At 45.4% G+C, this 27,481-nt stretch overlaps 1 protein-coding gene across 31 annotated transcripts in view; it reads left to right on the plus strand.

Annotated features, from left to right (window-relative positions):
• LOC147023651 (neurexin-1-like) overlaps window positions 1-27,481 on the plus strand; it is a 1,116,838-nt gene that overhangs the window by 391,591 nt on the left and 697,766 nt on the right. For all 31 annotated transcript variants that reach the window (XM_085889296.1, XM_085889311.1, XM_085889305.1 and 28 more), the window contains one exon: window positions 22,242-22,625. In XM_085889296.1, the coding sequence (XP_085745422.1) occupies window positions 22,242-22,625 (384 nt within the window). The remainder of the gene's footprint in view (window positions 1-22,241; window positions 22,626-27,481) is intronic.

Below are 27,481 nucleotides of genomic sequence, written 5' to 3' on the forward strand. Positions count from 1 at the left end.
CGTTGCAGTTATATCATAACGAGCTGATTCATCACACAGTTGTTTTTATTCCCTTTTATTCACGGAAAATCACATTAACCCCGCCTTCCACTCGGTCCACGTGCTGGCCCTCGTGGCCTCTCTTACCCATCATCCTTGCCAATTCCTCGACCCACCTGCACACCCCCAAAGCAAACTAAAGCAAAGCAAGTCATGACAATGGGAAAAAGTAAATTTAGCATCAACAAATTAGTTATGAGGGAGGTTCTTCAATATTGGCAGTGCCTGTTGAGGAGACCAAATGTTGTTTTCTATCTCTACATAGTGTAGATATACATGCTTTGTCAAATAATCTGCAGTTGCCTTCTATCAGATTTGCCTTCCAGGAAGAGAAGGCCAGTTATTTGCAGGAGACTGCATCTCCACAGGATTCAGTGTATCAGGGGTAACAGGATGGGTGTGGTAACGACCGATAAGATGGGATAAATCTGTGCATAAGTGATACCAGGCTTTTGTGGAAGAATTCCCAGGCAGCATTAATATCAGGGGAGCAGAATTGGAAGACCAGTCCTGGAGTGAGAGGGAAGCTTGCAGTCCATGCCAGTCTGCCTGAGTGAACTGCTAGACTCTCTGGCACTGAGGAAGCTCTCTATCAATAACCAGAGGGATGTTTACTCTCAAAAAATGTGATCAGATGAACCAAATGGAGCAGTGGAGGTGCAGGTGATATTCGCAGGAAAATTAGTTGTTTCCAGAACCAGAAGGGAGGATTACCAAATCCAGGACAATGGAGTTGCAGAAGTCCTTTGCTACAGTGCATGGCTGGTTGAAGAGGTGCCAATGCCCAGTCAGTTGACATGTTGACAGTTGAAATCACTTCAGGGAGTTGGCTGGATTGTTATTAGTTTCTCCATGTTGGTTTGGGGGGAGAAGGGTAGAAGGATTGCTCGGGATGGGGTGTGTGTGTGGCCGGCGGATATATCTATAAAATATTAGTGCTGTGTCGCAATCAGAAACGGAAATTGGCACAGGTATATATCGGCTATTTTTCGGTAATCAGCATCGGCTGATTAGAGTTAGTGTGAGTGGTGATTACAGTTGGACTGTGCACAACTCGAAATCCTTGAGTAGCTTTCACCCTTGTATAAGGTGAATTTCATTATACAAATTTAAAAAACAATGTTGAATCAAGACATTTCAAGAAGATGTACAGAAACATTATTCTTTATAAACAGTTAGCAATCGTCATGTGATGGGTGGAAAAAAATTTGGCTCGGTAGTTTGAAAAACAAGTAAATACAGCAAAAGGCTCGGTAATCAGGTGTTATAAAATTAATTTTGCTTTGAAACTCACAAAGAGAACCAACATATCCTTCCAAAAGCACACCTGATTCATATAAACAGGGTGCCCAGTGGTCCCACATTTCCCACATTTTGCAAAATGTGTCCCACATTTTTGAAAAAATCCCACATTTCCCACATTTTTGTCAGACCTTTAAAAATTGTAATGGCTACAGCAGATTTTTTTAGCATTGTTAAGCCCAAAAATCTGATCGGGTTTTGCACCTCTGGCCTCTGGAGCATTTTTTTCGGTGTCATTTAATGCACTTTCAATCTTTCTGCTGTGGTAATAAATATAAATAATTGATGGATATCATGGTTATTATAAAATAACACATTTCTCTTCATCATCATGTTCACTGTGTCTGTGATGGTTTTTTAATGCTGAAAGTGTAAGACAACACCATATTGTGATTGCGTATTTATAAATGGCTATTAAAAGATGTACCATTTGAGGTACTTATTTGGAATACTGGTAATGCTGGTACATGTAATGTTAACATTCACAACAATTTAACTTGCATATAAGGTGTTTTTTTTCCCTTTCATGATACATGTATATTGGGTTGTTGCTTGGCATATACATGTATATACAATTCCTTAACCTATTTGCTTTCCTGCTTACAGGTGTAGCTGTAGAATCTGTTTTATAAGCAAGAGAACATATTATTAATTCATCAAAATGCCACGACATTCAACAAAATTTAATGAAAATTGGATGAATAGCGTGGACAAGAATGGGCATGCGCTTAGCCAGTGGGTACAAAAGAAATCAGACCAGGAAGCTCATTGTGCGTTATGCAAGAAAGACATTGATATTAGCAATGGTGGTGTTTATCAACTGCAAAGACATGCTGAATGAACGAAGCATATTAGAGTGGCTAAAACTGCAATTGCATCTGGACAGTCAAAGCTGAAAATTGGGTCAGGTGGGGTGTATTTGTCACAAGCATCAACCTCTGGAGCATCCCAAAATGGACTCTTTCACACCAGAACAAAGTTACAAAAGCAGAAGCTATATGGGTCATGAAAATTGCACAAGACAATATATCTTTCAGATCATGTGATAAGATAGCTGAAACATTTCAAGAAATGTTTGCCGACAGTGATGTTGCAAGGGATGTGAAACTTAACTGTAGTAAAGTCTCATATGTAGTCTCACATGGACTTGGTTCTTTCTTTCATGAAGATCTTGTTACAAAGATTAGGAACACATCTACATTTTATGCCATCTTTTAGATGAAACTACTAATGACCAGATGAAAAACCAATGAGATATCCATATTCGTTTTTGGAATGATGGATTGATTGACACACGCTACCTGAAGTCAAAGATGTTGGGTCATGCAACAGCTCAAATTCTGAGGGACACCCTTTCAGACGCATTGGAAGAAGATGGTCTTGATTTAAAAAACATGATTATGCTGGGAATGGATGGACCTAATGTAAACAAAGCATTATGGGAAAAAATGGATGCAGACTGCAAGGCTGCAGGTTCCCATGGGCTTGTTGATGTAGGATCATGCAACATACACACAGTACACAATGCATTTGGAAAAGCAATGGGTGTTCTAGAATCGTGGGGCATAGACAGTTTTCTTGATCAGCTATTCAAGTTCTTCCATCAAATGGCATCACGTAAGGAGGACTACTCCCAAATTCAAGTTTGATGGAGGTGGAGAACCATGTTCTTCTACGCTATGTTAGCAATCGATGGTTGAGCATTGGCCCTGTATTGGAAAGAGTGATAGAGCAATGGAAAAGTTTGGTTGAGTACTTCACTGTCTTCCTCCCAAAAGAAAATGTGAAGCTGCTTATCTCTAGTCAGAGATACAAAGACGTTAGAAAACAGCTATGTGACCTGACCCTGCTCAGATTGCACTTCTTGCAGTACCTTACCAGTGCATTTAATGGGTTCCTCACTCTTTTCCAGTCTCAAGAGCCACTCATACATGTCCTTTATTCAGAGCTCTCAGATCTCTTTAAGAACATACTTAAGAAATTTCTGAAATGTGAAGTCATAAAAGACAAAGAAGGCCAAGATTTGCTTGATACTGACATTATGAAGAAGGACCTGATGTTATCCAATGACTGCATTGCCATTGGTGAATCAACAAGACAGCTTCTGCCAAAGAAGAACATCACTCCATTGGATAAAGTTGGTTTCTTCTCAGATGTCAAGGATGCATATGCTGCTGTAGCAAAGCATTTGCTTAATCACCTTCCACTGGACAATTCTTTGCTGAGGCGATTACGTTTCTTACATCCACTGATGAGACAGCAGGAGAAATCAATGGATTCTATCAAAGCAGCTGCCCGGAAATTTCCTCATATCTTTTCTGATAAAGACATAGATCAAATTGGTGATGAGTGGATGCTTTACCAGGCTGAGAATGAAATCAATGAATCCTGATTCATGGAGGAAGGAGGCTCATATCAGAGAGTTGATAGATATTGGGCCAGAGTGTTGGATGTGAAGACCTCTACTGGCAAAGAGAAGTACCCCATTCTTGGACAGTTTGTGAAAGTTGTTTTGGCCATATCACATGGACAGGCTGATGTTGAAAGGGGTTTTTCACTGAACAAATATACAGTCACGTCACAGAGAACCCATCTGAGTGAAAATGCTGTGAATGGTTTGAGAACCATAAAAGATGCGGTGACCCATAATGGAAAGGGTGAACCATGCCAAGTTCCAGTTACCAAATCTATGCTGGAGAGTGTGCGCCAAGCACATAGGAAATACAAAGCAGATAGAGATGCAAAACAGGATATGGAAAAACAGAAGCTAAAAACAGAAGCTGAAGAAAAAGAGCAGCAAAAAGCAAAGGATCAGATGGAGCTCCAAAAGACTGAGGAGAAAAAACTCAGGGAACAGAAGGACAGACTTCTACTAGACCTGAAAACAGCTGATAAACATGTGGCTGAAGCGAATGAACGTCTGAAGAAAGCTCTGGCATCAAAATCTCAAAGAATGGTAGAAATTTGTGCAGCTCAGGCCCTCCTTGAATCAGGACATAATAAGCTGTCACACACCAATTCCAGCTTGGAAAAATTGGAAAAAAACTGTCTCAGTGCAGAAAAAGAAAATTGTAACGTGGGTGATCAGTGTGATCTGCCCCTCAGGTCAGGGTGATGGTGTTAGTGGTGATGGGAAATAAATGGAAACAGTCCGAATGTATTATATGTTTGAAGGAGTTAATCTGTTAAATCATAAACCATGCAAATAAGTTTCATTGTAATAAAGTTTTTTCATGGGTGCTATGATGACTTTGCTTTGATCAGCCATTGAACCTGGCATCATGTATGGTATCACATTTATATATTATGTTCTTTTGCATATGAATCGGGCTATTTTCACTTTGTAGCATTAAAGCCCTCACCAAAGTAAGACAGATTTATTTTCACATGTTATTTATAATTCAATGCTAGGGAAATTATATTTCTGATTTTTTTTTTCTCCATAATAGTAACACTGTTTATATTTTATGTTCTAAAGCCCACTTGGCACTGATAGTTGTACTCTAGAATGTAACCAGTTTGAGTTATAACATCTTAAATAAAAAAACTAAAGTGTTTTGAAAGTCCAATATTAATGTGTTATATTTGCATAGTGTACACTCCTGAATTTGTGCATTTTAATTAAGATTACATATACTGTTATATACCGAAACATGTACAATAGTATAAAGGCTTTCATCAATGCTAACCTAATCATGAGGTATACTTGATAGTGTTACGGCTGTGGAAATTCGCAAACCACCATTCAGGGCCCGTAGGTGAGATAACTCTAAGTAAATGTGTAGTTAGCCCCAAACCCGTTGTTTAAGGCCCGGTCACACCTTGACGTTTTAGCCAACGTATGCTGATTTTTAATTTTTTTTCTAAAACGCTGGCACACGTTGAATACGTTATGGGTAAGTTTTGATAACATTGAGAGCACGCTGAAAAACACTGTCATACGTCGTTGTACGTTGGCTTTAAACGTTGTACTTTTTGGTTGTCCTCAAATTTTTTCATGCTTGAAATTTCACGACGTATGCCGGCGTATGACTCACACGTTCCGCTATGCTGGCCACAAGTTGTATGCATGGTCTGCGATCGTTGACAGACGTCAACACATGCTACTTGTAAGTTAATCATAAGTTGAGACACGCCGAGGTAATGTTTAGCGTACCCGAAACTTATTTCTAACCTATGATTAACGTGTTGTTGGCACGTTACGCGATCGTTGCCACACATCGACAGACGTTACTTTTAAGTTACTCATAGGCTGAAAGACGTCGGTATAATGGATCGTCCTTGCATCATCGTCCACGGCCACGGCCAGGACACTTATTTGCAGCATTCTTCAAACTTTTCTTCGGCACGACGAGGATGTTCACACTTCGATGTCTAGCTTGGCTATGATTCCAATTGTCCATCGGCAGCGTCTATTTAAAATAGTCGAGTTTGAGCGTTTTAACACGTTCAGAAGAAACGCTTCAAATTTCCAAACCCCAGCGTCAAAAAACAAAGGCGAGTGACAGCAATTTAAATCGTTCATTGTAAACAATGAGAATAGTTGAGTGGTACCGTTTAAAAGTCGTTGAGTGTAAAAAAAATCCAATTGTTGAGCGCAAGCGTCTACTTTCAATAGTGGGGTTTGAGCGATTTAGAACGTTCAATAGAAACGATTAAAATTTCCGAGCGCCAGCGTCAAAAAACAAAGGCGAGTGACAGCAATTTAAATCGTTCATTGTAAACAATGAAAATAGCTGAGTGGTACCGTTTAAAAGTCGTTGAGTGTGAAAAAAAATCCAATTGTTGAGCGCAAGCGTCTACTTTCAATAGTGGAGATGCAGCCATTTAAATCGTTGAGTTTATCATTTAAATCGTTAAATCGTTAAACGCAAGGATGATCCATCATAACCCACACCCTCCCCCTCACACTCACCTACTACTGCCAACATGAACAAACTACTACTAATACTGATACTGATACTGTTACTGCTGACATGGACATCGACTCAAAAAGGACTCGAAAACACTGTTGGGTTCCCCTTTTATGAACAGCATTTTTATATACCAATTCCCAAAACCGCTGGGAACACGTTTTTATATGGCAGTTGTAAGCCAGAAACATGTTAATTTTTTTTTTGTCGACCGGAAGACATCATTGGAATACGTCTACATACGTCGATGTGTGTTGGGACTACGTAAAGAATAGGTTCAAAGCACGTCAAACTTAAGTTAGAAATAAGTTTCGCGTAAAAAAGACATTACCGCGACGTGTTTCGACTTATGAGTAGCTTATAAGTAGCCTTTGTGGACGTGTGTAAGCGCCCACATATCGTGTGTAAAACTTATCCCCATCACATGCGGAACGTGTGTCATACGCCGAGTACGTCGTAAAATTTTGAACATGTTTAAAATTTCTTGACGTACTCTACTTACTACGACGTATGATAGCGTACTTTAGCGTTGTACTAACGTATACCAAACTTACTCATACCGTATTTGACGTGCCCCAACGTTTTAGACACATTTTTCTTAGGTTAGCATACGCTGGCAAGATCGCCAAGGTGTGACCGCGATGTTGTCACTTCCATTTCTACGGCAGTTATGATTCGAATCGTTGTGCGTCAGCCTTTTAATAGGCTACGTCACGACATCGTCGGCGATGCGTGCAACGCGCTATGCCTAAGTTAGACTATCGTTGGGCATCGGTTGTGTAGGCCGACAACAGGTTCAGCATTCGTTGGTATAAGTTATCTATAACACAACGAAACGTTCTGTGTCCGTTACCAATGCGTTATACATAAGACCAAGTCGCTATGAATACGTCCGAATCTTTAAAAAAAAACATCAAAAGTTCAACGTAAGCCAGCGTTTTACATACATTTTAATACGTTGCCATCGCTGGCTAAAACGTCAAGGTGTGACCGGGCCTTTAGAGGGAATTTATGTGATTCATTCGGGCTGCGACGCTTTGAGATAGCCGTTTTTCTGTTCTATCTTTATTTTGAACCAACCACGTCTCAACCGCCATCACACAACAACCACCTTAACCACCACGCCAGCCATCGTCACCAACTACAACCACGCTCTAACCCTCAGACAACAACAACAACGCCAACAGCCACGACCTTTACCTTCACAACTCAATCCCGCAAACATCGCATCACCGTCATTCCCAAACGGCACCATAACCATCAAACCACCACCGATAAACCCTCCACCACCCTCACCTCTCTCCTTCTACGGCCATTCCCGCACCACCTGTGAACACTGAGCGTCGGGCTGTCTTGGGCTCGTTCAGCGATACGCACCGAGCCGCGAGTGCAAATAGCGGCTTTTCCGAGGGAGAATTCGGATCAAGAACGCTACACGCCCACTTCTGATCCGTCCAATTAGGAAGCGCAGAGCGGCTTGCCCCCGCCTCCAGGCGCGTCTGTGTGAAATCAATATATGCAAATTCTAGGATCAGGGGAGGTTCACGCCCACTTTTCCTCCGTCCAATTGGCGAGCGTGGCTCCGCCCCCAAGGTCATCCTGATCCGGATATTTGCATATTGTTATCTCCTGCCGGCCTATAAAACGGCGAGCGCAAGGCGAATCGTGGAGATTGTGACAGTCGCAGAGTGTGGCTGGAGCAGTGTGTGTCGGCAGGGCAGAGTGAGTCGAGTCATCGGTGTGGGAACGAGTTGGGTTCTGCAGTTGGCTGAGGAGAGTTGCGGGAAGAGGCAAAGGAGCTCGGGTCCGAGGCGAGAAGGACGGCGGTCGGCGACGAGGTCGTGGTGTGAGATTGCTCGTCGCGGGACCCAAGCCAGCCAGCCATTCTCCTCCCCCAGGGCATCAACAATTCCCCCTTTCCCCTGCGCTGAGATAGTGCAAAAAGGGGGCCCCGTTCCCACCCCACTCCAAACGTCGTGCCAACGAAACCCGCCAAGGAGCACGGAGTCGGGGCACAGCCACGCGGCCACATCTGCGGCTCGTCCGCCAACGCGTCACGAGGACGCGGGTAGGACCCCCCCGGTCTCGCGGACTTGGCCGCTCCTCCAGGTCACGTGCACATATTGACCTCCAGGCCTGTCTGCCCCCTTGTCTATGAGGGTGGCTTCTTTCCTTTGCTTTTGAGTAAATGTGTGTTGGCATCGTCTGTAGAGTAGAACTGTGTAAGTGTTGCCGTGTGTACGCGTATTTGATAGTAACTCTGCGTCATTGTTTCTTTTGTTTTAACTGCTATATGTGCATTTTGACTGTTTGGCTGTATATGTGTGCTTTCCGTGTGTCGCATAATAAATGTGGATTGTGTGAACTGTTTTCCCTTTTGCTTCGTCTTTTCTTTATTGACCTTCCATCCTGCTTCACGTAAAGGGTTCGTAGTGGGCTTAATACATCCGGTAATTAATCTGAACCGTCCAGATCGGTGATAACACCGCTCGGTTATCCCGATAGCATGGAACGGGCCGCCCAAGCGGCCCGTTTCCAGAGTCGACCTGCGGCGAGGTGTGATCGCCCAGTCGACCATTCGCGCAGGTACTTAGGTAGATCGGATTTGGTGAGCGACCCTATCCTGCGCGGGTGGGCAATTGGCACGATCGTGGTGAGGTTAAACCCCCACCCGTGACTAGCTCCCGGCGTTGGTCCGAGAGGGTCACGACTGAATTGTCCGTTCCGGTGGGCGAGGCGGTCGCCATTCGAGTTACATGGCCGATCGCATGCCGGCGGGCGCGAATTCGCAACAATATTTATGCAACCATAGGCTATACATGTACTAAGTAAGATTATGTAACCATACAGACACTAGATTGCTTCATGTAGTAGTTATTATGTATATTTTTTAATTGAAATGGGTGGATAGAGGTTGTTTACTGCTTATAATGTTGATACCATACAATCTGAGCACCCTCATTAGTTTGATAGCTTTAACTGCATTCAAATTTTGAAATCTCACATTTTCTCACAAAAAATCCCACATTTTTTTTGGCAGCCACTGGGCACACTGTATAAAATAATCAATTGCTTAAGAAACTTCCGCGAGGTCAAAATAAAATGTCATCGTTATACGCTGCTGAGGTTAAAAAGTTAAAACCGACTCTTAAGTCCTTCCTGCCCAGTACGGCTTGATGTCCGGCTTGATGTCCGATGTTTCAGGCGTATTGCGTACATGAAAACATCAGTTAATTTATTTTTTCACATTTCAAAATCAGACCGACAGTATTCTGGATTGTTCAGTAGTGCTTGTGCAGCTTATGATAACAAAATATACTGTCTTTCATTTGACAAGGCACAGAAACTCATGTTTCTCAAAACTAATCTGAGCTTTGTGTCAGACTTTAAATATTAAAACTCCAAAATGTGGCATTCTCCTGATTTTGAACTATGCGAGTGCAGACAGGTCCCCGTAGCTCAGTTATTTCGTTAAGTATATGTGTATAGATAGAATCCATCCCCTGTATCTAATGGGTGATTAAATGTTCGTGTACTGCAGAGTTGTTTTTATAGTCAGGGTTTTCTTTTACATCTTCGCTTTCACAACAACAACACCTTCGCTCCATCCTGACGTCATAACACTCGCGGTGGGCGGTGTTCAAGAAGGACTTGGCATCTCTCTCCACGAATCAGAGAGATGCGAGCGAGTTTGCCGTCGGTCGGCCAATGTGAGCCAATGCAGGACAATATTACTCCTCTTCCTGTTTGAGTGGCGGTCTGCCGTGACACCCGCCACGCCGCCCGGTCCAATCAGCGGACTTGGTGCCCCTTTTAGCCAATCAAAGGGGCAACGAGCGGATCGCGTGCCAAAACCGTCCAGTAAGGGGGGGGGTTATGAGAGGGAGTCCACTCCCCCCTGGACGGGGAGTGAATAATTGATCAGAGCGATCCGACTGGAAGCAGTTGGAGTTGGGGTTTGCCTGCTGGATCGTCTTGGATCCACTAGCCTTGCCTACTAGCGCTCGGTGCCTTGTCCGCCCTCACACTGGCTAGCGTCGGTCCTTCATCCTCCGTCCCTGGTACTTGGAGTGGCAACGTTGCTGCGGGTTCGAGTCCCGCCGATTCAGAATGTCGAAGACCACACGAGGTGGACAGGTCCAAGATATCTCTGGTCTCCAGTTCACCCTTTCCTCGAGCTGGAAGCCTTCAATAAAGACCCGACGGGGTCCATTTCTGGGTATCTGTGTGTGCGTGTGTGTGTCCGTGGGCCCCGTCTATATGTAGAATTGTTAAGTGCTTTTTGTTGTACATTATTTGACTTGCTTATTCAGATAACTCTGCCCTTACGTGCTTCCCTCGTTCCCCCGATTATTGTAAATAAATTCCCCTTTTGTTGAATGTCCCAGCTGGTCCTTGTCCTTTCTATCATTGGTTTGCCGTGCTGCGAACGGGAATGAGAAGGCTTCATTGTTGCCGCAATCGTGCTATCGGCCCGGCAGGAATCTGGTACCCTCCGCTCGGGGTATGACTCGGATCTGTCTTGGTAACGGCCCGGATCGAGCAGATCCTGCCAAGGGTGAATTTTCCCGGTAGTTTGGACGACGCGTGTATTTAGGTCCTTTGAAATTGGCAATTTACCCTATCCCACGTGGTCGACCTATTGGCGATCTTCTGTCTGATAAAGGACCTGTGACCTTTCAGATTTATCTGAAAGGTACGACCTAAATTCCGTGTGTTCGGTGGAGCCAACTCTACTGCTCCATCTAGCGGTCGTGCTCGCCACCGAGACCCGACCCCACAACTATTTGTGTCAGGAGCGGGTTTTGAATCCCTCCGCCTCCGTAGACAAATTCACGGGACTTGGATCAGGGGTGTAGTGAAGCAAACCCCCCATTCCCCCAAATTGTGAGCGAGTGAAATTTATTTCCTGGAACGCAACATGGCGAACCAAGATGGGCTGGACCAGGTGGGTTTAGAGGTCGGGTTAGCGGAACTCATGGTCCAGGACAACACCGTGCAGGACACTCCCATGCAAGAACTTTCCCCGCGATCGCACCCCAAAATAATGAGCATAGCAGGGGCAGCATATGACACCCCAACCCACGTAAAAGTTCCCCCCCCCCCACCGATTTCTGCCGGTTCCGCACACCATCATGGCGGATCGGCTCCGCCAGGGACATTTAATTTGGACCAGTTGGGGGAAATAGTGATGCTAATGAGGAGCAATATGCGGAGGATGGATGCAAATGCTCAAAGCATGAGGGGTGATGTGCAAGAACAAAACGACAAAATGGAGGCGAATTTACAGAAAATGGAAAGCCACATGGATGCGAACACGCAAGCACTGAGGGGTGATATGCAAACACTGAGGGGCGATGTGCGAACACAGCGGGGTGAGAGGCAGAGCATGGGATTGAATCTGCAGGCGGGCATAAAAGGCATAATGGCGTCTGCACTTGGGGAAATGACCGAGTCGATGGGGGAGTGTGGAGGTTTGTCGGGCCGTGATGGAGACGGGTAAGGTCGGGACGACAAGCGACGCCACGACAATAATTGGGGAAACGTGTAGGGTGAGACATGAGGGGACAACGGAAAAATTAAAGGAGGTGACGGAGATGCAGGAAATAAAAGAGAGGGAAAGTCATGAAGAAACGGAAATAATAAACGAGGTGACGGAGATGGAGAAATCAAAAGAGGGGGACGAATTGAATGAAACTAAAGACGAGCACACACACATCGAGTTGGTGAGGGACAATGGGGTTGAGCTGGTAGAATGTATCAGGACCCGGTGCGAGCATCAGGATAGCCTCCTTCAGGAACAGAGGGAGATGGTGGGCCCCCTCGAAGTGGACTGCGACCAGGTAGGTCCGGTCGGGCCGAACGAGGTTGAGCGGGTGAGTGATGCAAACGGGTCCATGCAGAGTTTGGGGGGAGTAGAGCCTTCGGGATCCCCTGTGTGGACTCCCACCCCAGTGTGATTGTCCCAGAGTGCATGCTGAAATGTTTGCCAGAAGGTGAGTATAGTGTGACTAAAATGGCGTGCGTGAGTGCATGCAAGGAATTGGTACATGGACCGATCCAGACAGGAGACACGAGTAGCGAGCCTGGTAGGCCGCAAAGGGTTAATTTGGCTACCGCGCCGGGTTCACGCAACGGCGAGTATGAGGTCCATGGTGTGTTTCGCGCACAGCCTGCACGAGTGCGTCTGCGCGATTGCGATCCGGTGCGAGAACATTCCACATTGGATACGAGCCGGCCACGTAGACGGATAAAATGGCGGCGAGTGTTGTTTGAATTCGGCAAACAGGGATCCCCATGCGAGTGCGTGTGTGAGGCATCATATGCTGCGCGCCTCATGTTCCGTTCGCGGAATGCACGGAGCGAGCCTCCGGGACGACACGCTCGGCCGGGACTGCACGGTAAGCCATGCAGGTTCCGTGGGCAATTGACGTCACCGGCCTTTCCCAGCGCGAGTTGCGGGTGAGCTGCACACGTTGGCTAGTTTGGGGAATCCCTCAAAGGTGAGCGCATGGCAGGGCGACGACCAGGCCTCGATTATCGCCCGACAGAAGGGACGAACGAGCGAGTCGCAGACCGCCGCCTTGGCAGTGCAAAAAATAAATATATATCATAGTAATAAAAAAAAACCCTTGCTCCATGTACACGGCCGGCAGGAATGTGGTGGACACCCTTCTTGGGCAAAGGAGAATTAGTTAGCGGGATGGGTTTCGCTTAGATAGAACGGCCTCATGGGGGCATGAGCCGTCCTCCATGGGGCCCGTGGACTAGTTAGTGGGAATTTAGTTTAGATTTGGAATGGGAAATGGATTTTGGGAGACATGGACGGACATGAAATGTGTTGTGGGGGATGGTGCTTAGTGATAGAGTTAAAAGGAACGTGCATTAGAATAAGGGATAACGGGGAGCTCGGGTTGGTTAGGGGAATTTAGTTAGTGGAATGGGAGTGTTGGTGTAAATTGAGAAATGAAAAACGTGTGATGAATGAGTATGGGTCAGCGGGCCTGAGTGTGTGAGTGGAGTGAATGTGGAATGTATGGTGCGAATGAATGAGTGGGGGAGGAGTGAATCCCACCCAAGTGACCTCGGGGTCAGTGTAATGTTCGTTAGTGGGTTGGTCAAATTTACCAAAAGGAGGTCGTTCTGTTGTTGGTGGTGTATGAAGGCATGAAACCCATTTGGAGGGGTGCAAGGGTTCATCGACCAGCTGGGAGCGTGGCTGTTGAAAGGTGAGTATCGAGTACAGGGCACCCCGGGCAAAAGGAACGAGTCGGGCAGAGTAGACCAAGGGTCCAAGGGACCGGGATAGTGGAGTGGGCATGGGTGATTAATCGGAAACATGACCCGTAGTGCCAAAATGCTACGTGGGCATCGGAGGGGGGGGGGCAATGCCAGGAAGGGCAGCCCCCTGCGTTTATAGGGAGCAGGTCGGCTCGGAGACAGCCTCAGGGCCCGGGGGTGCCGTAGTCAGAGTCTGGCAGGAGGGAAATCCCTGCCAAGTGAACCACGCTGCCCAGCCATGAAATTGTGCAAGGGCACGGAAGAAAATTTGTGGGCATGGCCCAAATTAATAATGGACATCAACACAGGCGACGGGAATCATGGTTTTTAGAACCTATAGTTTAAAGAGCCAGGCGTATGGAAAAGCCCCGGGGTAGTTTAAAGTTTAATAAAGGATAGGGTAGATAGGAAACGTGCACCCCTTCGCACCATCCATCTCTTCACTCTCCGTAGGCCGCTGGACCAACCTTGGTAAGATGGCTGAATTATGTGGGAGGTTATTCTGAGGCTTTGTTGGGCCTTGAGACAGGACGCTCGTCTCTCCCTTAGTCCCCTTCAAAAAAAAGGATCTTAGGGGTTGGGAGTAGACGGATAGGATAGGTTAGCCGGACAAGGACAATAGAAGGGTTAGGGATAAGTAATTATAGAGGAAAAATAAATTAAAAATAATAATAATAATAAAAAGGGGCTAAATTTTGTTGTTTTCTATTTGCAAACTAAGGGAGTGGGTATGGACAGAGACAGGCAGAGGTGATAGGTTTGGGGGAGATGGTACGTTGGGTCCGAGCCCGCCTTCGGAGCGGCCGGCACCACCACACTCCCTCCACAGAACCTCATGGACCATACCCGAGGCCGGCCAGCTTCATATGCCAGCCTGTGTTGTGCTACATCGCCTGGTCCGCATTGCCTTGCCTTGCCATTCCTGATTTGCCTGCCTTTGCCATAACCCCATGCCTGCTGCCTTTTTTTGCATTTGCCCCATGTCACCATTCATCCATGTGCGCCAGGACCATCACTTCAGTGTGCTTTGCAAGGACTGCCCTGCACGCAGCCACACAACAAGGACTGCATTGTGCAGTCCATCCGCCCATCTCTTTTTGTGTTCATCTGCAATGACTTTCCTTTTTTCTTCACAGATCACCAGTCCTGGGCGAGGTTAGTGTAAATATTAGTTCAGATTGTAAATAAGTTCTTAACCCACCTGTTGTTCATCTTAGTGCCGGCAATGTAGTTAAGTTGTCCATGTGAGTCTGATCGTCACGCAGCGCACAAGGTTATTTATTTTTGGGACATGTATGAAAAAATGTCGCACTCAGGGATCCATAGGTAAAATGTATGAGGGGAAAACTTACACGTGCTGGTCACACACAAAATTGACGACTCGGGACGAGTCTGTAAAAAGGGAAGGGGGTAGTGTTACGAATCTGGCAGCCATGAGCACACAACAGACAGGTCCCCGTAGCTCAGTTATTTCATTAAGTATATGTGTACAGTTAGAATCCATCCCCTGTGTCTAATGAGTGATGAAATGTTCGTGTGCTGCGGAGTTATTTTGAGCATCAGAGTTTTCTTTTACCTCTTCGCTTTCACAACAACAACACCTTCGCTCCATCCTGACGCCATAGTGCTCGCGGTGGGCAGAGTTCAAGAAGGACTTGGCGTCTCTCCACCAATCATAGAGATACGAGTGAGTTTGCCGTCGGTCGGCCAATGAGAGCCAACGCAGGACAATATTACTCCTCTTCCTGTTTGAGGGGCGGTCCTCCATGATGCCCGCCACGCCCCCCGGTCCAATCAGCGGACTTGGCACCCCTTTTGGCCAATCACAGGGGCATCAAGCGAATCACGTGCCAAAACCGTCCAGTAAAGGGGGGGGTGGTTACGAGAGGGAGTCCCCTCCACCCTGGACGGGGAGTGAATAATTGATCGGAGCGATCCGACTGCAAGCAGTTGGAGTTGGGGTTTGCCTGCCGGATCGTCTTGGATCGCTTCACCTTGCCTGCTGGCGCTCGCTGCCTTGTCCGCCCTCGCGCTGGCTGGCGTCCGTCCTTCATCCAATGTCCCTGGTACTTGGAGTGGCATCGTTGCTGCGGGTTCGAGTCCCGCCGATCCAGAACGTCGAAGACCACACGAGGTGGACAGGTCCAAGATAGCTCTGGTCTCCAGCTCACCCTTTCCTCGAGCTGGAAGCCTTCAATAAAGACCCGACGGGGTCCATTTCTGGGTATCTGTGTGTGCAGGTGTGTGTGCGTGGGCCCCGTCTATAAGTAGAATTGTAAAGTGCTTTTTGTTGTACATTATTTGACTTGCCTATTCGCATAACTCTGCCCTTACGTGCTCCCCTCGTTCCCCCGCTTATTGTAAATAAATTCCCCTTTTGTTGAATGTCCCAGCTCGTCCTTGTCCTTTCTATTATTGGTTTGCCACGCTGTGAATGGGAATTAGGAGGCTTCATTGTTGCCATAATCGTGCAATCTGCCCGGCAGGAATCTGGTACCCTCCGCTCGGGGTACGACTCGGATCCGGCTCGGTAACGGCCCGGATCATGCAGATCCTGCCGAGGGTGAACTTTCCTGGTAGTTTGGACGACGTGGGTATTTAGGTATATTGAAATTGGCAATTAACCCTATCCCACGTGGTCGACCTATTGGCGATCTTCGGTCCGATAAGGAATCCGTGACCTTCCGGATTTATCTGAAAGATACGACCTAAATTCTGGGTGTTTGGTGGAGCCGACTCTACTGCTCCATCTAGTGGTCCTGCTCGCCACTGAGACCCAGCCCCACTACAATATATGTATGTATGTATACATTTATATATATATACATATTTATATATATATATATATATATATATATATACATATATATGCAGAAATATGGATATATACGAGGTCTGTCTAAAAAGTAATGGGACTGAGTTCACATAAATTTATTCCACAAAATATATTGAAATCACAGCTTGTCCCCTTCAAAATAGATCCCTCCAGTCTCACACACTTGTCCATCATCTTCTTCCAGGTTTCAATGCACCCCTGGAAGGCTTCTTCTGGAATCATCTGGAGCTCCGTCGTCACGGCCCTTTTGATGGCCTCCACATCAGGAAATTGGGTCCGCTTGATCACCCCCTCCAGCTTGGGGAATAAGAAAAATTCACAAGGGGCCAAGTCTGGCGAATACGGTGTTTACTCAGGAGTTGGCATGTTCCTCTCTTCCAGAAACTGTCGGATGCTCAGGGTACTGTGAGCAGGTGCATTGTCATGGTGGAGTACCCAGGCGTTGTTCTCCCACAGATCCCTCCTCTTGTCTCGCACTGTTCTCATGAGGTGCCGGAGGATCTCGTTGTACACGTATTGATTCACTGTTTGACCCTGTGGGAGAAACTCGAAGTGGACGATGCCCATAATGTCAAAAAAACGCGATGAGCATCACCTGGACCTTCAACTTCGACATCCTTGCTTTCTTTGGTCTTGGTGATGCCGGACTTTTCCACTGATGACTCTGTAGTTTGGTCTCGGGGTTGTGTTCGAATATCCATGATTCATCCCCAGTAATGACTCTCCCGAGCAGGTCTGGATCGTCCTCGAGGCGCTCGATAATAGCTTGACAGACAGTGACTCTTTGCTGTTTCTGGTCCTTGGACAACAGCTTGCGGACCATCTTTGCGCACACCTTGTGCATTTTGAATTTTTCAGTGATGATGGTTCAGACAGTGTCCTTGTTGATGGAAAGTTCCTCAGATCCGCACCGTGAGTCGACCATCTGTGTGCACCATCTGCTTCACACGCTCGATGTTGTCCGCTGTTCTGCTCGTTGAAGGTCTTCCACACCGTGGATCGTCTTTAACCATCTCTCGTCCCTCTTTGAACCTCTTGTGCCATTCAAATGCACGTGTATGTGACATCGTTTCTTCCACATTGACTTGCTGCAGCATGGCGAAGGAATCGGAAGGTGTTTTGCCAAGCTTGGCAAGAAACTTCAGATTGGCTCTCTGCTCACGACTCATAGCGCGATGACTCAGACTAGTCAACGTGTAAATTACGACCTGTAAAAAATCACACAATGAGTGCAGTCAACCATCACCAATCATATATATTGCTGGAATGCTGCGAAAAACTGTGACGCAACCCGTTCATTCAAGTTCTGTAAGTGGAGCACACAGCAGGCTCAGTCCCGTTACTTTTTAGACAGACCTCGTGTATATATTGTTACTGTGGTGGAAATTCGCAGAACACCATTCAGGTTCCCCAGAGATCAGTTATTTTGAAAAGTGTGTTTTCCAGGTTAGATTTCCCCACCGATGTATAAAGGGAATATTCGTGTGCCGGGCTGTGCATCTTTGAGTTAGCCGTGATTCTTTCTCTGTCTCTTATTTTAAACAAACACATCGTCTCCTCAACAACAACTCAACAACTACATCATCTCCACAAACAACATCTCAACAACAACTCAACAACCACGTCATCTCCACAAACAACATCTCCTCAACAACAACTCAACAACCACGTCATCTCCACAAACATCTTCTCATCGCAATACCATCACGTCATCCTCGACAGCAGCAAAGTGCCGTCGGTGCGAACTCGTGCCGCGACAAGCAGGGCGATTTCAACCACGTCTGCGTGTGATCGGCCACTTTCACGGCAAAATCGGTGCGAACTCGTGCCGTGACAGGCAGGGCGATTTCAACCACGTCCCCGTGTGTTCAGCCGCTTTCACGGCAAAATCGAATCAGAATGGCCTTACCGTCTGAAGGAGCTGGCCAATCAGAAGTGAGAGGGGCGGGGCCAGCCAGGGTGGAAGGTGAGAGGTGAAAGATCAAAGGGCATCTCACCCCAGGCCGATAAAAAGGTATGACTCGAGCAGCTCAAGGAGTTGAGTGGAGTACGTTCGTCGGAGGGGCGCAGTTCGTCGTTGGAGCCAGCCACATCCGCAGTTCGCTGAAGAGTTTGCCAGTGCAACCAAGGGAGCCAGCCAAGTGTGCAGTTCGCTGGAAGGTTCGCCAGCGCAACCGAGGGAGCCAGTCGGAGCTCGGGGGTTCCGGGCAACCGACCCTGAAGCAATCGGGCGAAAAACCCGTTCACTCCTCCAGCGCGTCATCGGCTAGGCCCGACCGACCAGGCCGCAGTGAAGGTCGGACAACCGAGGGGAACCGTACAAGCTGCTCGTCAAGCCGCCCAAGCGACTGGCGCATTCGCGATGCACCAGACGACCGAGGGCAACCGTACAAGGGGCTCGTCAAACCGCCCAAGTGACTGGCGCGTTCGCGACGCCTGGACCGAACGGATACACCAGGGGTCGCCGATCACGAAGACCATCGAGTTGCCACCAGGGCGGCGAGGTCACCTGCCCGGTCTCTCAGGGCCTGTTCCGGTCATCCCGACCCTGAGTGCATTAAAGGCTCACGAGCCCGATTCTGTTCTTTCTTGGGTTTTGCATGGAAGTCTGTGGCTCCTTGTCTTTAAGTAGAATTGTTGTTAAGTGCCTGTATATACTTGCATTCCGATAGAAATTGGCTGTAGGCTTTTGCACGTGTCTTGTCCCCTATCCCCATTCATTGACTGCTTACGTGTAAAAATAAATCCCCATTGTTTGAATGTCAACCCGCTCGTTGCGTCACTTTCTCCATTGACTGCCATGGTGTGTTCGGGGAATTAGCTGGCTTTTAAAGCCGATAAAAGTAAATCTGTCCGACGGGATTTGGCGATTTATAACCACTCGGCTTCGCATATGGAACGAGCTGCTTAAGCGGCTCGTTTTCGTGCAGGTCCCGTCGAGGTACAAACTCTCAGTAGTCTGTACGCGCGAATAATTAGGTAAATCGATAATTCGGCGATAAACCCTGGAGTGCGTGCAGAACATTGACAAGTTTGTGGTGTATTAAAAACACCCATAGCTGGGTTTCGGCGTTTGTCCAGAAGCTACGACTGGATTGTCATGTTCGGTGGACACATGGCCTGGATTGGGCTGAAAAGGCGCGCGCACGCTGAACGGGCGGAAACCATAACAATATATAAAATATATATATATATATATATATATATATATATATATATATATATATATATATATATATATATATATATATATATATACATATATATACATATACATATATATATATATATATATATATATATATATATATATATATATATATATATATATATATATATATATATATATATATTTACACAACCCACATATACATAGTTTAGCCTGGTGAGATATATATATATATATACATATATATACATATATATATATACATATATATATGTATATATATGTATATATATGTATATATATATATATACACAACCCACATATCCATAGTTGAGCCTGGTGAGATATATATATATATATATATATATATATATATATATATATATATTTTTTATATATATATATATATATACATATACATATATATATATATATATATATATATATATATATATATATATATATATATATATATATATATATATATATATATATATATATATATATATATATATATATATATATATATATATATATATATATATATATATATATATATATATATATATATATATATATATATATATATATATATATATATATATATATATATATATATATATCTCACCAGGCTCAACTATGGATATGTGGGGTGTGTATATATATATATATATATATATATATATATATATATATATATATATATATATATATATACATATATATATATATATATATATATATATATATATATATATATATATATATATATATATATATATATATATATATACATACATACATACAGATGTTTAGTACTACAAAACTTTAATATGGATACAAATAAACACGACATAGTGACCGAAGCTTTTTGTGCTGCACTCTTCAGGGTAAAAATCGCAGCAAGTGAAGAAGGAAGTGAAGGCGTGTGCTTTATGCGCAGGTCTCAATAAGGTAGACGCTGATTGGTTTGGCTGTAATGACGTCACGGTTAATCCAATGGGTGTTCGGATTAACCGTGACGTCATTACGCCGAACTCGTGTGGCATTGATGTGAAGGGTTTTGTCACCATCATCCCATATTCATTGCAATATCATCAGGATCTCATCAGCTACTTCTGATGTATTTTGTACAAAATGACACGTGTAGCCAATAGGCTATTTCTACAGCTCATGAGGACACTATACAAACTGCTAGTTGGGCTAGCATATATGTGTATATTGATGGGCCGAGTGCCTGCATGGATGTAGACCAGCCAAATACCGGCATTGAGCTGGACGTGGACAGGCTGATCGTCAGTGTGGACCTGTATACAGTTGGGCAGAATATCAGCATGGATGGCAAAAGGCATCATGTCATGGAGGCAAAAATATGGTGGACACAGACATTGATGCAGACACAGACTGACCAGGCATCAGCATGTATAGGGTTGGCACTACTGAGTCTAGTCGGTTTATTATTCTCTGTGAATCGATGAATGCTGAGGCACAATAAAATCAGCCAAACACTGGTTTGAAGGCTGCCTCAAGCTTGATGTGGGCAGTGTCATTGATTGACCATGCAATTATGTTATACGACCTTGGTGCGTGGAGAGCACCACAAACAAATGCCAACAAGTCTCACATTGCCAGAGGCTGAATCTATTGATCATTTCTTTCAGCCGTATATCTGGATCATGGAAAACTTAATTTGTGAGTAAAGAAAACATCACTCGGTGACCCACATTTCCTCGATAATAGCATTGAATCCTGCAATGGGCAGACCAGACGTTCCATATCGGGCAAATTGTCTGGCATGATGAGTGCAATTGTTATTAAAGGAAAAGAAACAAGCTAAAATGCAAAAGATGACTAAGAATATAATATATTAATCGCAATCATCAAAAATTATAAGGATATTCACTATTCACATGCAAAAAATGTCTTAATATGATAAAGACATGATTCAGTCCAAATATGTGACTCAACCACTGTGAAGGACAAAACCAAGTTTAACAATTATGCAACATGATTAATAATGTAAGAGCGCATAAAAAGTGAGTATGGACTAATAAGAAAGATGATCGCTCATTTGAGTCAGGACATGTACCTGAGGATTGGAGAGTAGCAAATCTATCACCATTATTAAAGGATCTAGAGAAGAATTGGGAAACTATGGACCTGTAAGTTTAATTTCAGTTGTGGGGTAGATATTGGAGATGAAAATTAGGTATCAGATGAGGAACCATTTCATTGGATTCAAACTAATTATAGGCAGTCAGAATGGATTTAATACAGGAAAATCATATTTAACAAAATTATTGGAGTTCTTTGAAGCAGTTTCATTCATGAAGCATGTATGAAAACAATCTTGGAAATTGAGATGATTGAGTCAAGAGGGACAATTCACATTTTCACCACTATGATGAGAATGCATTTCCTTTGTTAAAATTTCATTTTTGTCTCCACACAAACACATGATTGGGGATTTTTAAAATGTATTTTTTTAAATGTAAATGAACCATTATAATAGTCAAAGGCTTTCTCCTACTAATTGTCTTATGGATTGCATGCAAAGTAAAATATTTCATTGTGACAATTGCACATCTGTAACTGTTCAAAAACTCACCCTAATGAACTGTTATTGTTTAATTTTGTACATGTGTATGTGCACACAGACAGTAATCTCGTTTTATATCAAGCATTTGATGTTATTTTTCAGGGAGCATTGCGGTGAATAGTCATCGAAGCTTGTTTACAGCCAGTGGAGAAAGTGAGATCCTGGACCTGGACAGTGACATATACGTGGGTGGCCTTCCCAATGAGAAGCCAGGACTATTGCTGCCGACTGAACTATGGACTGCACTGCTCAACTATGGATATGTGGGTTGCATCAGAGATCTGTTTGTGGATGGGCAGTGCAAAGACATTCGACACCTTGCTGAAACCCAGGTTGCTGATGGAGTAAAGCCATTTTGTGCAAAGACGTCACCAAAAAGGTGTAGCAGTAGCCCGTGCAGAAACCATGGTGTTTGCCGCGATGGGTGGAACCGCTCCATCTGTGATTGCACTGCCACAGGCTACACGGGGAGTCAGTGTGAACGAGGTAAGCTTTGCCATAAGAATACTGAACTTGGTCTCAGAGTCTTACATTACACTTGTTTTTTTGTTGTAAAATTTTGATTATAAAATAACTGTATGCATTACTCAGCAAAGTATATATTGGAGTATTATATTCCCACCAACGTATTGAGCTGTATGAGAGAGCAAGTTCAAATATAGAATTCCTTTTCTGCTCCTCCCAACTCTACAATAATGCAGATCTTCTTTGATTATCATTTTATGCATTTTCAACTAGAGTGTTCATATGACACCTTACCTCGTGCTTTGTTGAGATAAAGGACATAAGAAGGGTGAATGCTTTGCGTTTTGCACTAAACAAATGGCACTAGGTGCCACCATATTTGTCTGAATGCTGAATCTCACAGTTACTCTGCCCTCAGGGCAGGAGACAGTATGAATATTTTTACAAGTAATGCTAAACTGAAGGTTTATAATAGTGCCAAGAAGGCGATTTGTGTTATACAGTGTTCAAGTATATAATTAAATTTAAATAAAATAAAATAATGGTTTTAAATGCTGTAGAAAAAAAGCCATTCAGAACTTTACCGCTGTTGATGCACCATCTTTTACACCACCTTATTTAACACATTAAATTAGTTATTCATGTCTGTTGTTGGTTTCCTTTATGATGTCCCTAAAAACAGTAACTTTCTTGTTTGGAATGATTTTCAATTTGTTTGACTGCCAGCCAGACAGACAGACAGACGAAAATAAAAATGACTGCACTGTGGTCACAATCTGCGGCACAAAAACTATATATAGATATATATATATATATATATATATATATATATATATATATATATATATATATATATATATATATATATATACATATATATATATACACATATATATTGTTGCGGTCTCGGGGCTCAAGCCAACGATGAGAGGGAAATCTCTGGTTTCTCTCGATGCCTTCCTCCAACTGACTGGCGTAACCCTCACCCGGAGGTTTATTGAGACGCTCTGGAATGGGACTGCACAACAGATCAGCTGGAGCCTGCAACTCCTGCCCATACATGATCAAAGCCGGACTGCAGGCAATGGCTACGTGCTGACTTGTTCGGTAGGCCATTGGTAAATATGGGAGATGTTTGCCCCAGTCATCCTGATGGGTAGTGGTAAATAAGGCCAGTTGTTTATCAGTGTCCTCTTAAAACTTTCCACCATCCCATCAGATTGTGGTATTTCAGGCGTTGTTCATTTCTTTCAAATTGACAAGAGTCTGCACACCTCTTTTAGCGATTGGCTTACAAAATTTCAGCCCTGATCCATGTGCAGCTCTTCTGGAATCTTGTGCCGGCATGGAAAACCATTCACGAAGGCCTGTGCCACAACCTCAGCTTTCTGGTTTCTGGTTGGCCATTTGGTAAAATAGTCCATGACTATTAAGATGTATTTATTTCCTTGGCAGGTGTGGGGCAGTGGTCCTAGTATATCTTTTGCCACCTGCCCAAGGGGGGCCCCCACCTGATGTAATTGAAGGGGGGCCCACATCCTTCATGTCGGTCCCTTTTTAGCAGTGTAGGCATCACATGTTCGGCACCAGTCCTGTATGTCGTGCCCCATATTCACCCAATAGAACCTCCGACGGACCCGAGATGTCATATTGGCCTGCCCAAATGGCCGTCGGGGCGGGTACCGTGTACCTGCTGGAGGATGGTTGTTTTGAATTTATCTGGGACTATTACCAGCCAGGAAGTTTTTTTCAGAGGGAATCTCTACCGATTTGAGGTAGGTACAAGATGTTATCTTTCAATTCGAGGATCTTCCACTGGGACCAGTATGCCTTCATTCGCACTCCAAGGGGTGGGGAGGGGGGTGGGGTGGGGGTGGGGGCGACTTCCTCCCCACTGGGACTTTTACCTCCCCAGACCCACTTGTACACTAACCCCAATTAGGGATGTTCTCGCTGGGCCATGCTCCAAGCCAAAATTGCAAATTCCTCATCAGCGGTTAGTGGCAAAACCTGCCCTGTCACCCGGGTTGCACAGACTAGGATCTTATGGGAGTGGTCTGCCAATTGGTCGCTGTCCTCAAGCCTCACACATAATTTACTATTTACCCACAGACAAGGGTGTCGAGAGAGTGCAGCGGCATTCCCATGAGTCTTACCAGCTCTATGGGCCACACTGAAATTGCACTGCTGCAACTTTTCCAGCCACCTTGCAATTTGGCCTTCAGGTTCCTTGAACTGTAAGAGCCATTGCAAGAAGGAATGGTCAGTTTGAACCAAAATTTTCCACCCATACAGCTATGGGTGGAAAAGGTTCATGGCAGACAGCATAGCCAACAACTCCTTTTGAGTAACGCAATAATTTTGTTTGGGCCGACTCATGGCCCGACTGTAATGCACGATCACTCTTTCCATGCCCCCCTGTGTCTGAGACAAAAGTGCACCTGACCCTTCCTGGCTTGTATCCGTGCATAGGGTAAACGTCCTGTCACTGGTAGGGTAAGCTGGAATGGGTGCGGATGTCAAACACCCCTTCAGTTTGAGGAAGGCATCGTTACACTCCCGTGTCCAAGTAACCTTCATCCACTTCTCCATAAGCCGGTGAAGGGGCCTGGCTATCTCTGCAAATTTTGCCACAAAACGCTGGTAATAGGAGCAGAATCCCCCAAAAACCCGCACCTCTTTGATGTTATGAGGTATGGGCCACTCCTCTACTGCCTTGATTTTATTTGGGTCGGTCTTCACCCCCTCTCGACCTATCACATGACCGAGATAGGCCACCGCCTTCACAAAGAAATTACACTTCGCCGGGTTCAGTTTCAAACTTGCCTGTCTGAGGCGCCCAAACACCTGGTCCAAATTAGCTATAGCATGCGAGAATGTTTTAGCGTGCATCAGGACATCATCCAGGTACACCAGGCATGATTGCCATGGAATGCCACCCAGTGCACGCTCCATCAATTGATCGAAGGTGGTGGGGGCATTACACAAACCAAACAGTATCAGAGTGAACTGATATAGTCCCTTCCCTGTGGAAAATGCGATTTTCTCCTTCCCCATCTGATCCATCTCCACCTGGCAATACCCACTTTTGAGGACCAAGGTTGAGAACCATTTAGAGCTGGCAATGGCATCGAGGGTATCATCAATTCTAGGCAGGGGAAAGGAATCTTTGCGTGTCACATTAAGCTAGCAATAGTCCATGCAGAAATGCGTGGTCCCAGTCCCTCTTTTTCACCAACACAAATGGTGACATCCAAGGACTTCCCAAGGGCTCAATGATGCCTGCACTAAGCATCTTGTCTACCTGCTCGTCAGCTTCCTCCCTGTTGCTCCAAGGGAGCCATCGGGCGGGCTGACGAACAGGCCGGGCCTCACCAGTTTGGATCTGATGTTTCACCAGGCCTGTACATCCAATGTCCTCAGGAGGCAAGGAGAAGATTCTTAAATGCTGGTTAATTAGTTTGTGTAAGGCTTCCTGCTCAGCCTCCTCTAAATCCTACTACTCCTTTTTACAATCTCACAAATGGGATCAGGCCAATTCCGAACATACTCGAGAGACCCCCTCTGGTTTCAGTCCAGCCAGACGTTCGCGTCCCTCACTTTCACGATGTTAATAACTGGGGTGCAGTCTGCCACCTTCATGCCCCATCCTATTGTGCGTGGTTCCATTCTGGTATTATCTACCCTGACAGTCACAACAGGCCGGTCAGTATTTACAAGGATGCGGCCCACAGTTAAACCCAGGATTGGTCGCCCCGCCAGCTGCTCAACGAGACCACAGGGTTCCTGCCAGGTTGGGTAAGCCCGCCATTGTGCCAGGACTATCACCTCGACACCCGGGGGAATGATCACGGACTCGGGAGCCTCAAGCTCCACTTTGTCTTCTGTGCTCACGCCCCCCTAATGGCAGCTCTACAACACCCACCTGCTGACACCTCGGGCAAGATCAATTTTACATTCAGTGGTGGTCAGCAAATCCAATCTTAATTAGACATGGGTCGTACACCTCTGCACCCAAACTTTGACTCTCCTCTTTAAAAGACCCAACCTAAGAGTCATGAAACCACGTCCTATGATGGGAGCCGTTGCCCCGGTAGCCAGCTGCAGGCTATGATTTTCCAGACGGCGATATTATCCCAACTGTCGATGCTCAGAATGAGGATCACAGGGCTGATTATGGCACTTGCACCTGTGTCCACTACGGCGTCTACCCCAACACTGGCAATTTTGCACTGAATTGTTAAGCTGCCTTTTCCAATTTGACCACAATAAATGACCTGTCACGGCAAAGAGGGATCTTTTCCGTCTTCCATTGCCGAACATGGCCCTGTGCGCTCGGCACATATTTGTTTCCTGGGACCTGGCAGGAGGCAGGAATTGGGGGGCGGCTAGTCCGGTCCGTACGGGGCAGAGTTGATGGCCTTGGACCGTGGGGAGGGTTCCTGCACGGCGCTCTACAATGCCCTGACAGGTGATCCATCTGGCAACAGTTATAACACCTCATCTGGTAAGGTGCACTATTCCAGTCTTCCAAATAACCCCCCGTGAAGCTCTGAATTGGGGTATTTACTCCTGGCCCACCGGGCAGCATCAAGAGTGGTGCCTGCCATGGTCTGGACCATGCCGATTGGTGGTTCACCATGACGTGAACCTTATCCTCCAGTTCTTCCCCCTTTCGGGGGTGGGCCCTCTCGTGGACCCATCGTCGTGCACAGGGCCCACCTGCCTTACCGTCGCCTGGTGGCACTCACCCCCCTGAGTCATGGGTCCCATCGCTTCATAGTGTGCCATGGCGTCAACCGCCTGATTCATGGTGAGGGGCGCCACATATTCAGGTGGTGCCCACATTCCGTGTCCGACAGGATCCGGAGGAAATG

Source organism: Eptatretus burgeri, chromosome 7 (genome assembly GCF_056783735.1).
Source record: "Eptatretus burgeri isolate ZD-2024b chromosome 7, Ebu_testis_v1, whole genome shotgun sequence".
NCBI lineage: Eukaryota > Metazoa > Chordata > Myxini > Myxiniformes > Myxinidae > Eptatretus > Eptatretus burgeri.